Raw genomic sequence first — 14400 nt, 5'->3', positions numbered from 1 at the left:
CAAAGTGCTCTTGATTTAATTTATTATTAATATATTAATGTATTAATTATTAATTAAATGTACAAATGAAGGTTCCGCGGTCGGAAAGGTATATATGGGGATATGGGGAAAGGTATGTACTTTATCAATTTCTGCCGATATCGATGCAACGAACGACAGCACCCTGGTGCCGTTTGCGCACGTGCTTATAAACATCGGAGGTCCATCTCGAGCGAAAATCGCAGATCGGGCATTTGAAACGTGGATTCTGCTGGCACTCGTAACGCAGATGCCTCGTCAGGGAACCGCGGTGAGTAAACGAGCTCCCGCAATTGTTGATACAAAGGAACTTTCCGCGTGTCGTTTTTGGAATTTGGACGCGGTGCTGATGTAAGCGACTGTATTCCAGCGGAATCGAAGGAGGCCAAACGTAGCAAGGATTAATGCCTGCAACAGAAGATTCATTAATTGACAGAGCGCGTCGTTTCGTCAAGAGAGATGTAACATTAGCTTATACATCTTCACTGTATCAACACAGAAATCGAGATAAGAATTTTTTTTATATACGAAACAGTTACAATATTTCAAAGGAGTAAAACGAAGTTTAGTTTAGTTTAACCATGCGCTTTCCTTGAAATTTATTCCAAGTTACATCGAATTCGCTACACTATAAATACAATGATTACAACACAGAAATACGTAACTTGTCCAAAATTATTTTTTCATTACATAGTTTTTTCTGTTAATTTATTCGTATAATTTCGATGTTGATTTTATAACGATACACGTAATTTATCGAAAAACAGTGTAAACTGTAAACGTAAAAAATGCGATTTTTATAATAAAAATATTTTCTAGCAAACCAAAACTTCTTTCTTTAATAATTCATCAAATATTTTTAAGATTTATATTGCGTAAACATCGTGATCGTCGTATAAACAATAAGTGGTAAACAAAAGTCAACTACACAACTGTAAATAAAAAAATCCAAGGAGATAAAAAAAATTTCACGAAGAATATTCATCAATCAATATACGACGTATGTTGGTGCCTTTGTGCAATTTGCGCATATGTTTATAGACATTAGAGCTCCATCTCGAGCGGAAATTGCAGATCGAGCACCTGAAGCGCGGATTCTGCTGACACTCGTAACGCAAGTGTCTCGTCAAGGAAGGACGATGGCTAAATGAGCTTCCGCAATTATTGATACAAAGGAACTTTTTGCGCGCAGATGTTGGAACGCGATGCTGAGGCAAGCCACTATACTCGGACGGGATCGAAGAGGGCCAAACGTAGCAAGAATTAAGGCCTGCAACAAAAAATCCATTAATTGATAACGCGCGTCGTTTTATCAAGATATTACTAGCTTATACACCCCTTCATCGTCAACACGAAAATCGGGGTAAGAATTTTGTACGAGTAAACTTAAACTATTCCGACAAAGGAGTCTCTGTAAAAAGAAGTAGGTAACCATACACGTCTTCCTTGAGGTTTATTCAAAGTTACATATAATTCGATACACATTATCAAATATTAAAATTATTACCATATAAATATGGTTTTTATAGTTTCTTTTTTCTGCTAATACTTAATTTATTCGATATTATTATATATTTATTTCAATTTCTTAATGATACATGCAATTCATCGAAATATCGTCGTATTGATATGCAAACAAAGACAATAACTTCACGTTAAATGAATTGTCTGATAAAAGCTGTCCAAACATTATTTTCGTTGTTACAAAATGATTATAATTAGTAATCTCCGATTATGTATCGGAATCTGCATTCATCATTACAGGTTTCATTATTATACATCCGAATTTACATTTATAGATATAATGACGTAATGAATAGCGTTGCAAAAATAGTACAAAATGTATAAAAGATAGATAAAAATATCCTAAAAGACACAAACTTATTTCTCTAATAATTTATCAAATATTTAAAAAATTCACAACTCTCGTAAACATTCGCGAAGGAATAAAATGATGAATAAAATAGATAAATCCCAAGCAAAAGTTAACTATCTATAAGTAAATATTTCGCGCGCAACAAAGAAATAAAAAATTTCCCGAATGAATGTTTGTCAACCAATTTATAACGTACGTTGCCATTATTGAGGATGCACTTTGCGTATGTGTTTATAGATATTATGGCACCATTGAGAACAATAATTACAGAACGGGCATTTGAAATTCGGTTTCTGTTGGCACAAATAACGCATATGCTTCTTCAGCTCAATGCGACGGGGAAAGGAACTTCCGCACTTGTTGTGACAAACATACTTCTTACGCGACAGTACTGATTGTGAATTAATCTTGAAGCAATGCTGATTGTCAGTGATTGTCAAGTGATTGTCTTCCAATTCTTCCTTCACTACTGGGATCGGAGACAGCCGGACGTAGCAAGGATTAATGCCTATAACAAAAGATCCATTATTGATAACACACCGTTTAGTCAATCATTTATCGCTCATTAATCAATACATCCGCGAATTTATGTATCAGTAGAAAAAGATTGGAGGTAAAAGAAAAAATAAATTACATCCCAAACAAAACAATTATCTCCGAGAAAGAATACTTGTTAGAACCATAGGATAAGATAAACAATTATACGCTTGAAATTTTTATTCAATTACAAAGAATTCAAGTTTTACATTGTCAAGTCAAACACAATCATGTTGTGCAAAAATACGTCTACAATAAAAATTCATTTTATGAGTAAACAATTTCTTGCCACCCAAGAAAAAACGTCATATATAATTTACAAAGTTCAGTCTACGTGCACCTATAATCAATTACGTCGTCAAAAACTGAAAGTGGTTAAACAATCAGATATATTTTGACAAACTCGAATAATAAAGATGAGTTCATATATGTCCATGAATTATAGAATGTATGTTTATGTGTATAACATAAATAATTGAAACATAAACAATACACAGAGATCAGCGAATGATGTTTATCAATTAGGTTGATCGATATCACCATCGTTCCGACTACATCTCGCAGCTGCCTTGCTCGGGAATGATCTTTCTCGTTAAAGGGTAGAATAAGGTTCGCGAAACTCGCATCTCGGTTAACTGTCCTGCTTGATGCACATGTCGAGGACGTAGACTCGCTGATCGGGATGTATCCTGCGCACGTGGGATCTCACATTCGACGAGTGTTTAGTTCGATACGAGCAGTAGGGACAGTTGAATCTCGGCAGCTGACCGCACTGGAACTTGAGGTGATTATACAGATTGTTCTTGCGTGTAAACACGTTGCCGCACTTGTGGCAAGGGTAACTCTTGTTTGTCCGGCGCGTACCATCGGGATTGTAGATGCACTGGGCGAATTGCACGTAATATCGTTGCCTCACCGGTCGTGTCTCTAGAATCAGAAAATTTCGTAAACATAATTCGGGGTGAAAATTCGAAACGCGGTATAAGACAATATCGCCGCAACATTTTGCGGCGAAGAAAACGTTTCCATTTCTTCCTAGGTCATCCTTAAGGGAATCCCGATACAGCTAAAACTTCTTATTCGTCGCAATTCGTCGCGCAATAAGAATCGAATACATTTTTGAAGATTAACATAGGGCTAAATAAGAGAGAAATCTATTACTAACTGTGCACTATAAAAATTGATAAAATAAATTTTAAGTTTTAATTTTTTTGGTTTGTTTTTAAATAATGAGCGTAATCTGATTATATTATTATGGAAAGGATATAATAAAGTGTGGTAATTCAGCGATATATTATTTATTAGTATATATCTTAATTATTTCTAAATTAAATTTTTACTACAAATAAAACCATATAATTTACATAGTCTTCTTCGGTAATTTGCCAAAGAAATTAAACAATTAAATCATTTAGCCTAATAAAACTAATTTATAATCTATCCATTAAACTGTTCAACACGCGTAGATAAAATCTTTTTCAATACAAAATAAATATTTTGGAACAATTGAAAAAGCGTAGAGTTATAAAATAAGAGACACAATACATCATACACAAACATATAAATATGTTCACATACTTATATTCTCTGTAAAGTAAAATTATAAATGCTTTATTCTAACAACAACGCAGAAGATGTACAGAGTAAGGAAGAATGGAATAACTTGGCACGATATAAAGAATGCAAGTAATCTCTTTTTGCACTGTATGTAAGATATACTTTGTAGAAGCAACGAGAATCACCGCGATTCAGTCAAGGTCGATTCAAATACAAGTACAGTGAAATAAATGGACTGGGAAGGATTCAAGAGGATTGCGAAACTTCAGTCTCGCGTATGTCCACCGCGTAGACCCGATTTCCAGGATGTATACGACGTACGTGGGCACGCACGTTCGACGGATGCCTCGTCCTGTAGACGCAGTAAGGGCAATTGTACCTCGGTGGTTGGCCGCACTCGATCTTCCAGTGGTATTTCAAATTCTGCTTCATGCTGAACACGCTATTACAATTGCCGCAAGGAAACCTCTTACGCTGATCGCTCCTGTTTGCGACCGATTGATTGTAAGTTTTCTGCCACGTGTGCCTCAGCAGCGATCTTGAGGAAGCTGCAAGAAGAAAGTGCACAAGATATCATCTATAAAATCCGTAAAAATCACCCTGTCGCGTTTTCGCTAAATCTCTACACTAACTTTACACCCGACTTTGAAGGAGAAGAAAGAAAGAAGAGAGAAAAACGCGCGAGAAAAAAATAGTCTCTCTTCGAAATGATTAATTTGTCGCGGCAAACAAATGTATAACTCTGATGTCAGATTCAATATTATATAGACAGATCGTGCGACCGGCAATATTATGCTCGTTTCAATATACTAACAATACACAATGGATCTTCCGGGGTAAAAAAGGGGAGGAGAAAGAAAAGAGATTTGCACGCGAGAGGCATCTCTCAGAACTACCGTGACTCAGTTTAAGACGACCCTTTATTCCGGGAAACGACAGATCGCTCGTCGTACTTTATTCACACGAGTGCCGAGCCGCCTTCTTGCTGCCAGCTGAGAATGTCGACGACGTAGACCTCGCGATCCGGATGCTTCCTGCGCACGTGGGCCCGCACGTTTGACGTGTGCTTCGTCCGGAAGGAACAGTAGGGGCAGTTGAACCGCGGAGACTGACCGCACGCGAACTTCAAATGATGCTGAAGATTGTAGCGCCAATTGAAGGATCTGCCGCACTTCGGGCAGAGATACACCTGTCTGCAGACCTGCCGTGGATGCTGAGGATGCGTGGATCGGGGTTTACGGTTCGATCGCGGATTCGCGTCGTACCTATGTTGCGCGCTCACCGAAGGGTGCTTGTCTCCTGAAAAATTCAGACATCCTACCGATTAGTCGGCGTTAATCGCTGGATATCAGTAAACGCGAATAGACAAAGAAGATAAGTCGTTACGAGGATTTATTACATGATAGCGACGCGAAAAGATATCGCAATGAGTCGATATTTTAATATTTAAGAATGATAATTAAGAACGTTATCTTCAACGACAGATACCTCGACGTACTCGACTGCCAGTGAAGTGAAGTCGATATAAACCTCTTATTGAACGCAAAATCGCTTACATTTATTATAACATGTAATAAAAGTACAAAAAGATTAACATAGAATAGTGCAGCAAATATTGCAGTTTTTACGAATAATTTACATAGATATAATGTCGAGAAACAGTTTGATTTTAAACTAAAAAATAGTCTTTATAAAATTATTCTCACATAAATTATTCTCATATAAATTTTATATATATATTACATATGCACTCTATGTAATGATCATTGAACACAACATTGCTTTTTCAATCAATCTATTAAAATAATGAATCATTCCGTTGCAGACGGAATTATTATCTGTAGTATCATTCCACGGAGAACAACGCAGAATAAATAGTGAATCATGGAGATCTAATTAATGATTCATATAAAAAATAATTATACATCTATACTTGAAAACTTGCGCGTCAATATCTGACATTTGATTCATTATTTTCAAAAATAAATTGCACATTCATTCGTTTGAACTGTGTTTACATAAAATTTTATAAGTAAAATATTTATCTTGTTTTAATAAGATAATATCATTGAGATAAATAAAGAATATTTCCGCGATCCTTTGCTTTTCGTTTTACAAATTTTTCGATTGATCCTTTAAAATTTCCTTAGCAGGAATATACCGTGGTAGCAACAATTTTCAGCTTCCATAACAATTTTTATAAACAATTGAAAATGTAAGAAACAGCCTGAATCAAGCTCGTAATCATAAGATCTCTGATCAAATTAATAATAAAATCATATTTTTAATTTCAGTGTTTCCTTTCACAGAAATTTAAATATTAAAAGCTGATTGTATTGAAAGCTTTAATTAATCTTTTGCTATAAAAAAGAATATTATTTTTAAAAATTCATCGAAAAATTCAAAAATAAAGAAAAAAACATTTATGGAGACATTTCGCTTCATCGATTCTGCGCATTATTTTCAATTCTACTTTGTTCCACAGTCAGAGAACAATACAATATAACGCACACACACATATTACAAATATTTACAAAAGAGAAAGTAGAAATCTTATTGACAAATTCTGCGCTCACGATCGCGCTTTTCTCAAGACTATGCATGAGAAGATAAAAAAAAAAAAAAAACAAGAGAAGCAGAAGAATCCTTTCGTCAAAAAGATAGAAAAAAAAGAATTCCACACTACTTTTAGACAGCCTTGATTTAATGCTACGAACCTACATCGATGGTGTACACTTTATTACCGGGATGTCTCCTACGTACGTGCGCACGTGCGTTCGATACGTGCTTGGTGCGATACGTGCAATAGGGACAACTAAACCTCGGCGACTGACCGCACTCGAATTTCGAATGATAGTAAAGATTGTTCTTGTGACTGAAGACACTCGGACATCTAGGACAGGGGAACCTCGGTTTTTCGACGGGGTAGTCATCGACGGCGACTTGAAGATGCGTCGGTCGTTCTATCGCCGTGGTGTCTATGAATTCGAAGGCCACCGAAGACGGAATACAGCCTGGAACAGAGGCGAAAGAGACATTCCGTCAGAAATCGACGCCAATTCGCAGTTTCAAACTCACGGAGATTCTCCACGCGATTCGAAATTATCAATCTAAACATTTTGAAAGGAAATTTGTATCGCGAGAATAACCGAAGAGACGGCGAACCCTGAGATCATATAGGTTGACCCTGAATTTCAAACGATTCCTCTTGTTGAAAACAACCTTTACTCGGTATCAAATATAATCAATATAATCTTACATATATTGTGTAAATTAAATTTTTTATATATTTATATATATATATTTATCGCAATCCGTTTGCAAAAGGCTCTAGCAATAATTCTCTAAGACTACTTGACACTTTAGATACATTATTAATAAGTAATTTATTATTAAAATTAATAAATCTTCATCATTCAAAGTTAGATTGTTTAATTAAAAACTGCAAACATTCGATCTTAATTATACCTATGCAAATAGTGAATAAAGATAAATAAATGGATGTAAACATGTACACACATAAATATAAATCATATAGAGAAGGTATACATCAAAAGGAATATAAATGTTAAAATTCATTGGCATTTTTATTTGATACATACATGTTTTGGTCGCGCAATTTGTGTAATACAAATGGAAACAAAGTTTCGCTAAACAAAAAGTCATGGTTTATTTTTAAAAAGCGTGTTAAATAACAAATAAAATCTGCAAAAATATATAAACGCTTTAATTTTCTCTCTCTATAGAATTCGTAATAAATAACAACTCTGTAAACATATGTTTAAAAAAAATATATCTTAAATTTAATAATACTGAGCTATACGTATCACAATTATTTAATTCGCATAAACTCGTATACGATAAACACATACAAAATCTAAGACATACATATATGACGGAATTTAAAGTAAATTAAAAACGTGAAATTAAATGCTTTATGCAAACTTTATGAATTTAATTATCACTACCATTTCTCGTTAAATATATTATTTTACAATTATTATATTGTAATATAAAAATATTCCGAGCAAAAAAAATAGGAATATAATTGTAGAGTGACAATATAAAAAGCGCTAAATAATGAAAATAAAATTTAATCATAACACAAAAAAAAAACGTGATAATCGGAAACATTAAGTAATTGTGTGTTGTTTCCTATCGCCTGCAAACAAATATTATTTTCCATTGAAAACAAATTAATATAATTGCGTAACATATATAATAATAATATATTAATAATTTTACAATAATATATAAATAATTATTCTTTTAATAAATGTCATATAAAAATTAAAAAAATGGCAATATATAATTTCAGACATTTGGTATGGAATCAAATTCTTAGGTAATTTTTATATAGATTAATTATAATATTCTTATGATGACGGACAATATGAAATAGCGACATTTATATAATATTAACACACACACACACACACACACACAACATTTGTACGATGTCAAAAAAAATAATAGTGATATCCTAAATTACTTATAAAAAGATTTTTTAAAGCTTCTCAAAGTTTCCTAACGGGGCTAAAAATTTTTTTTATAACATTTTCCATAACTAAAGAGTGTAATTGTGGTATAAAGGGAGAGTAACGATTCGCTAAATTTCCTAGTATATAACATGACATATTTACACTCTTTTCTATAAATCCTCCATAAACGAGTAATGGATTTCTCGATTAATCATGACTAGCCGCGTAACAAGATGCTATCGTTGACACTAAACAAACCGTCTTTAAATGAATCACTGCAGTTTCTTCAAGTAAACAGGATATGTACAGTCACACCTATCCTCCACACTCGTACTTTTGGATCGCAACTCTTCGAGCCGATAAAGCGAACTTAAACTATGAGAGGCGAGCACAGTCAATGCTGATAGAAGCGATGTCCTGCGTTCCTGAAAAAAATAAGAAAACATCCAGGTCTATAGATTATAATCCGCATTCGCGCGAAATCTATGGAAATGTTCTTACGGTATTCTTCGCAATGGCGAACAATACCGTATATCAAGAATGAAGAAATAAAGACTTCGATCTCTACCGTTCTTCCCAGCTGTGGCACGTGGGCGAGGATGATGTTTTTGCGAAGAACCAGCCAGCTTCGTTGATCTTTGCGTCTTGTCGTTCTTCGGAATGAGGATTTTCCGGCTCGATGTCTCCGGTCTCCTTGTTGCTGCTGTTGTCTCTTGCTTGCCCAGATCGAAAAAGAACATCTCCTGATCGGGATGGCAGTTACGGACGTGTCGCCGTGCGTTCGAGCTGTGCGAAGTGCGATAGATGCAGTGCGGACACTTGAATCTTGGTAGCTGGCCGCACTCGTTTTTCTGATGGTAGGTCAAACCGCCCTTGAGGCTGAAGCGGCTTTTGCAATTGACGCAGGGAAATTTCTTCGTGCTCGGATTCGTCATCGCCGACGCCATCGTTGTTGTCATCGTCGATGGATACGATTGAGGAATGTGCCGTGTGACGGCTGCGAATGTACAATAATTCATTTGAATTCGGCCTGAAACACAAAAAAGACGCGCCGCTCGCGTCAAAATTCCTCGCGACACACGATATATGTCCGATACAGAAATAATAGATAGAAAGAGGGAAAAATCGATGATTATGATTTGTGCGTGTCGAACCTTCTTCAGTTATAACGGTGATAAGCGAGAATGTGATCTTCGTGAAATAGAAAAATTTGTCGATGATCGGACGGAGACGTATGTCTTTTTGTTGGAGGAATAATGAGAGCAAGCAAACAATAAATGATACGAGTATTGTCTAGTATTATGCATTCAATGTGATTTTATTCTAAAAAACAACGAATGGATGCACCGCTCATATTTCGTATTTATGCAACAAAATCGCAGAAAAAAAATATGTAAAAATATACACATGTATGTAAATTAATAAAATTGTACACAGTGTTGAAAATCTAATGTAAATTTTACTGTGTCAAATATGTAATATATTAAAATAATGTAAATTCTACTATGTCAGATATATTTCAATTTCCATAATGATTCGAAGTAATCTTAGATGCTACATATGTTTAGAGGGGTGTTACGATTAATAGAGATTGAAATCTTCAACAGTAGAACGCCTAAATTGTCGTGGTATCTTCTGCGGTGACCTTAGAGGACTCTTGCGTATCACGGTGATCTCGCAACCAGAGTGTCTTCTTTTGACGTGGGCACGTATGTTGGACGATTTCTTCGAGGCGTACGCGCAGTAGGGGCAAAAGAAGTGCGGCGGCAATCCGCACTCAAACTTCAAATGCGAGTAGAGATTGTTCTTGCGGCTGTAGACGCTGTTGCATTGCGGGCAAGGAAACCTGTCCGTATTAACGTCAGCGTGCGATGATGAAATCTTCAGATTGGATGGCGTATTGAAGCCGCCCAAGTGTACGAAATCTGCAAGAAAACGTTGGGAACTCGTCAGAGTTCGGCAAGGAATCACGGCGTCCATCTATATCAATAACGTGGTCGCGCATAACGAAATAAAACGGAACGGAAGAAAGAAAATCTTATCTTTCGCAAGCAATCACGCAGTCATCGATTATTCGAGATATTCTTACTATAATAAGTCGATCACGACTCGATGCATAAAGTTAATTCGAATAGGTCTTCCTGTGGCGTGCAATAAATATGTAAAAAAATATATATATATTACAAACTCATAATATTTATTTATATGTATAATTCTGAAAATCATACGACATACATGTGAAAGAAAAAGAATATATACTTAAACAAAAACTGAAACTTTATATAACTCGTATTTCGAACGTAACGTCAGATTTAGATTTTCAATTAATCAATACATTATCAAATACATATTAATTAATGTTTAATTAGAGTTCAAACTCTTTACTTCGGATCGTTATCGCGCGAGATCGTTCGGGATTGAATCATCTGCGTTCGGATCCATCACATAAATCTCGCTGCCCACAATGATGTTTGAGAATATGCGCGTCAACATTTGAGGCTTTCTTCGAGTGATAAAGGCAATAAGGACACTTGAATCTCTGCTGATTGCACACTTGCTTGAAATGCCTCTGTAGGTTGTCCTTCCGGTTAAAGACGCTATTACATTTCGGGCAAGGAAACTTAATTTCTTCAAGTATTATTTGTTGACAGTACAGCTTGGACGTGTCCTTGTTGGAGAGTTGAAAGGGAGAAAAATCGTCTGCAAGCAGAAGAGAGGAATACAAGAGCGTCAATACGCGACGCATTCTCGACTTTTTAATTACATTTATTTACATACAGTTACATTTTTATCGACAAACTTAATAGAGAAGACATAGACGAACGAGAAAAAAGTTTACTTCAAAAACATATATGTATCTACTGGTCGCTTCACCATAATTAGAATTGCTATATCATTGAATTAACGAAGGACATTTCTGACAGTACCGGAAAGGACACATTTCGCGGACGTTTTATTTGCGCTTCAGATCGATACACCAGACTAATTCGCCGCGGTGCCTACGACGAACGTGCTTGTAAAGGTTCGAGATCAGTTTCGACCGATGGTTACAATAAGGACACTGGAATCTTGGTGGCTGGCCGCACTCGTAGATCAGATGTTCCCGTAGACCCTTTCGTCTCAAGAACACGCTCGTGCAGTTCGGACAGCGGAAAGCCCGACCGTTCGCGCTTGTCCTCCCGGCGGATCTGAAAACTAAAAGTATAAGTCCTCGTTAGAGGCCGCGTGATCGCGAGTATCGAGCAAGAGAAACTCGATTCTCAAGCTTCAACAAACGCCGATAAACGCCTTTACGGTTCGAGAAGGCGTTAAAGATAGCGGAAAATCCTTGATAGTGTTGGATTAGACTTGCATTGGCGAGGCGGCAAGTTACGACAAACGGTAACTCTAAGTAAAAAAAAGTTGTAAGGAACTCTTCGTTGAAAAAGCATCACATTAAAAATCAAGGGAAAACAATCTCGAATCGTTCCAAGTATCATACGAGACTGATCAATCGATCGAGGACAATTGATGGCATCGAAAGATTACTCGAGGATTTTAAAACTCGGGATAAAATACTGCGTTTATTTTATTTCAACGAGCAACAAAAGACAGGTGGTTTATATTGAAAAGTAGACTATGAACGTCGGGTATCCTGAACGTAAATCGCGCAATCCTTGTGCTTCCTCCGTATATGCTTCTGCACGTTCGACGTCTTCTTCGAGATGAGATTGCAGTATGGGCACTTGAAGCGAGGCGGTTGACCGCATTCGTATTTTAGATGCGTCGTTAGGCTGCATTTCTTACTGTATACGCTCGCACAATTCATACAGGGAAATCGCGCCCTTCCTTTAGATATGATCCGAAAGAGGCCATTCGCGTCTGTGAATTTGAGGGACGCACAGAAACCTGCAAACGAAAGTCCAGTGTCAGAAAATTTCATAAGACTCGCATGCGGCGTTAAGATTTTTTTTTCTTCGCCTTACTATTATTTTTGCCACCCTGTAATAGGATATAATATTGATGCTAGATTAGAATAGATAAATTAGAAACTTAATACAATGATACGAATAAAAATAAAAAATAGAATCAAATTTTAAAAAGACCCCCCTCCAATCGTTAATTATTTTTACTTTAGCTTATTGTACTAAAAAAATCGCGTCGTCGTAAATTTGTTGTAATTATTTAATAACTAATTGGAATTTAATTTCTCAATTTCCATATAATTTATGTTACCCCTCAACCAACACTTAACAAATTACAATAATATAAATGACAACTAACTCTGCAAAATTATAATAACACAAATGATGACAATAAAACAAATAAATATAAAGTACACTTTAATATACTTCAAGTATAGCTATCACATTTTTTGGTACCGTTTCATATATTTGCTTTATTCCAGAAATACAACTTATTCGTGTTTATAACTTACACTCTTATCTACGTAATTGCATTGGTAGCGTCGATATTTGTATATTTTTGCCTTCTTTTGCACAGCGATACACAATTTATTCCTGTGCAGTAACGGTATTCATTAATCGATAGATATCATGAACGTAGACCGCGTAACCCTCGTGCTTTCGGCGAATATGTTTCTGTATGTTCGATGACTTTTTAGAGATCAGATCGCAATGAGGACACTTGAATCGGGGTGGTTGGCCACATTCGTATCTCAGATGCGTGATAAGACTTTTCTTCTGTCTGAATACGCTCGGACAATTATCGCAGGGATACCTTGTGATACTTGATACAAAGCCCCAATCCCGATGATCGATGTTCGATCTTAATAACGAGGACGAGAAATCTTTCACACCTGAAAAGTATCACATATCAATTAATATCACGTATTTTTTCACACAATACGGCTAAGACATTTAAATAAAAACACTGAGACTAATAAAAAAAAATAGTGCAGCTTGAGAAAATTTTTAAAAATTTTTAAAAATTTACGTCCACTTAATTGCAATTCACCGTTGTACATAAAACAAAGCACAATTTTATGAAAAATTACATTCACAGAAAAAAAATCAGGATTTCTTGGAGATTGTGTTGTAGGAAATATTTCAGACTGAGTGTGTATGCATTTCTTTAAAAAGGAAGCTTTATTTTAAATATTTCGATAAAAAATTTTTAAAGATTTTTATGTTTACGTTAATAAAAGAACATGAATACTTCTTCATACATACACCAACGCACGAACAAATATACATATTCATACATATACTATACATAAGTAATAAAGTAAAAATTCACGATTAATGATCTTAACATGATTATTTCTTAATAAATACGCACTGAATAATTTAATGAAGTTACAAATTATAAAATAATACACATTAATAAGTAAATTATTACAAAATATTATTAATAAATAAAATAATAAATATGTAGTGAATAACTGCCTGATATGTTGTTTATTAATTCTTTTATAGATTACAAAAATCAACTTTTACAAATAATATAATAACGTTTTTCGAATAACTCTTTTATCTCTTTAAAATCTCGAATATCGTTCCAAAAAACTAGTCCACAAAAAAATTAAAATAATCACTACGGAAAACGTATATATTGCATCTATATCGTAATCTATCTTTTAAATAAAGTATCGACATCAAAAGCGTAAATAATATAATGCACTACAGAACATAATTATTTCATATGGGATTATACGTATCATACGTATGTACATGAAGAATGCTAATTGTTTAAAAGATTTTTAAAAGAACAGTGTTCTAAAAGAATTCGTTCTGCATTTCTATCATTATTATACATATATCTAATGTGTATCTTTCTCTTTTTTGGTAAAAAAACGTATCTTGTACAAAACAAATAATGTAATTATATAAAGTTTATTTCTCAAATATATATGTATATATATATGTATTTGTTGATTGTATTTCTTCGAAATGATTAAATAAACTGTAATCATTATTTAAAATACGTAAC

General features: G+C 34.9%; 2 protein-coding genes across 40 annotated transcripts in view; both read right to left on the bottom strand.

Moving 5' to 3' along the window:
* Window positions 1-14400, bottom strand: part of LOC145949131 (longitudinals lacking protein, isoforms A/B/D/L-like) — a 236757-nt gene that overhangs the window by 179013 nt on the left and 43344 nt on the right. The window contains exons 7-8 of one of the 39 annotated variants that reach the window (XM_083058907.1): window positions 6706-7002; window positions 4932-5287 (exon numbers count right to left, since the gene is read on the bottom strand). The exons of 35 other annotated variants lie outside the window; for them this stretch is intronic. In XM_083058907.1, the coding sequence (XP_082915033.1) occupies window positions 4947-5287; window positions 6706-7002 (638 nt within the window). In that variant the 3' untranslated portion in view covers window positions 4932-4946. Of the gene's footprint in view, window positions 1-2082; window positions 2403-2988; window positions 3359-4125; window positions 4537-4931; window positions 5288-6705; window positions 7003-14400 lie in introns of those variants that run through there. 3 more of the 39 variants (XM_083058934.1, XM_083058938.1, XM_083058936.1) reach the window with 3 other exon arrangements.
* Window positions 7594-9760, bottom strand: LOC145949147 (uncharacterized). The gene is made up of 3 exons (XM_083058982.1): window positions 9624-9760; window positions 9038-9499; window positions 7594-8894 (listed from the first exon to the last, which is right to left on the bottom strand). Exons 2-3 carry the CDS (start codon window positions 9486-9488, stop codon window positions 8845-8847), a joined length of 501 nt encoding a protein of 166 aa, XP_082915108.1. The 5' UTR covers window positions 9489-9499; window positions 9624-9760; the 3' UTR covers window positions 7594-8844.

The sequence above is a fragment of the Prenolepis imparis genome, unplaced genomic scaffold (genome assembly GCF_030444845.1).
Source record: "Prenolepis imparis isolate NDT839.2.m4 unplaced genomic scaffold, iyPreImpa1.0 SCAF_2, whole genome shotgun sequence".
Taxonomy (NCBI): Eukaryota; Metazoa; Arthropoda; class Insecta; order Hymenoptera; family Formicidae; genus Prenolepis; species Prenolepis imparis.
This window is presented reverse-complemented; position numbering and strand designations above follow the sequence as displayed.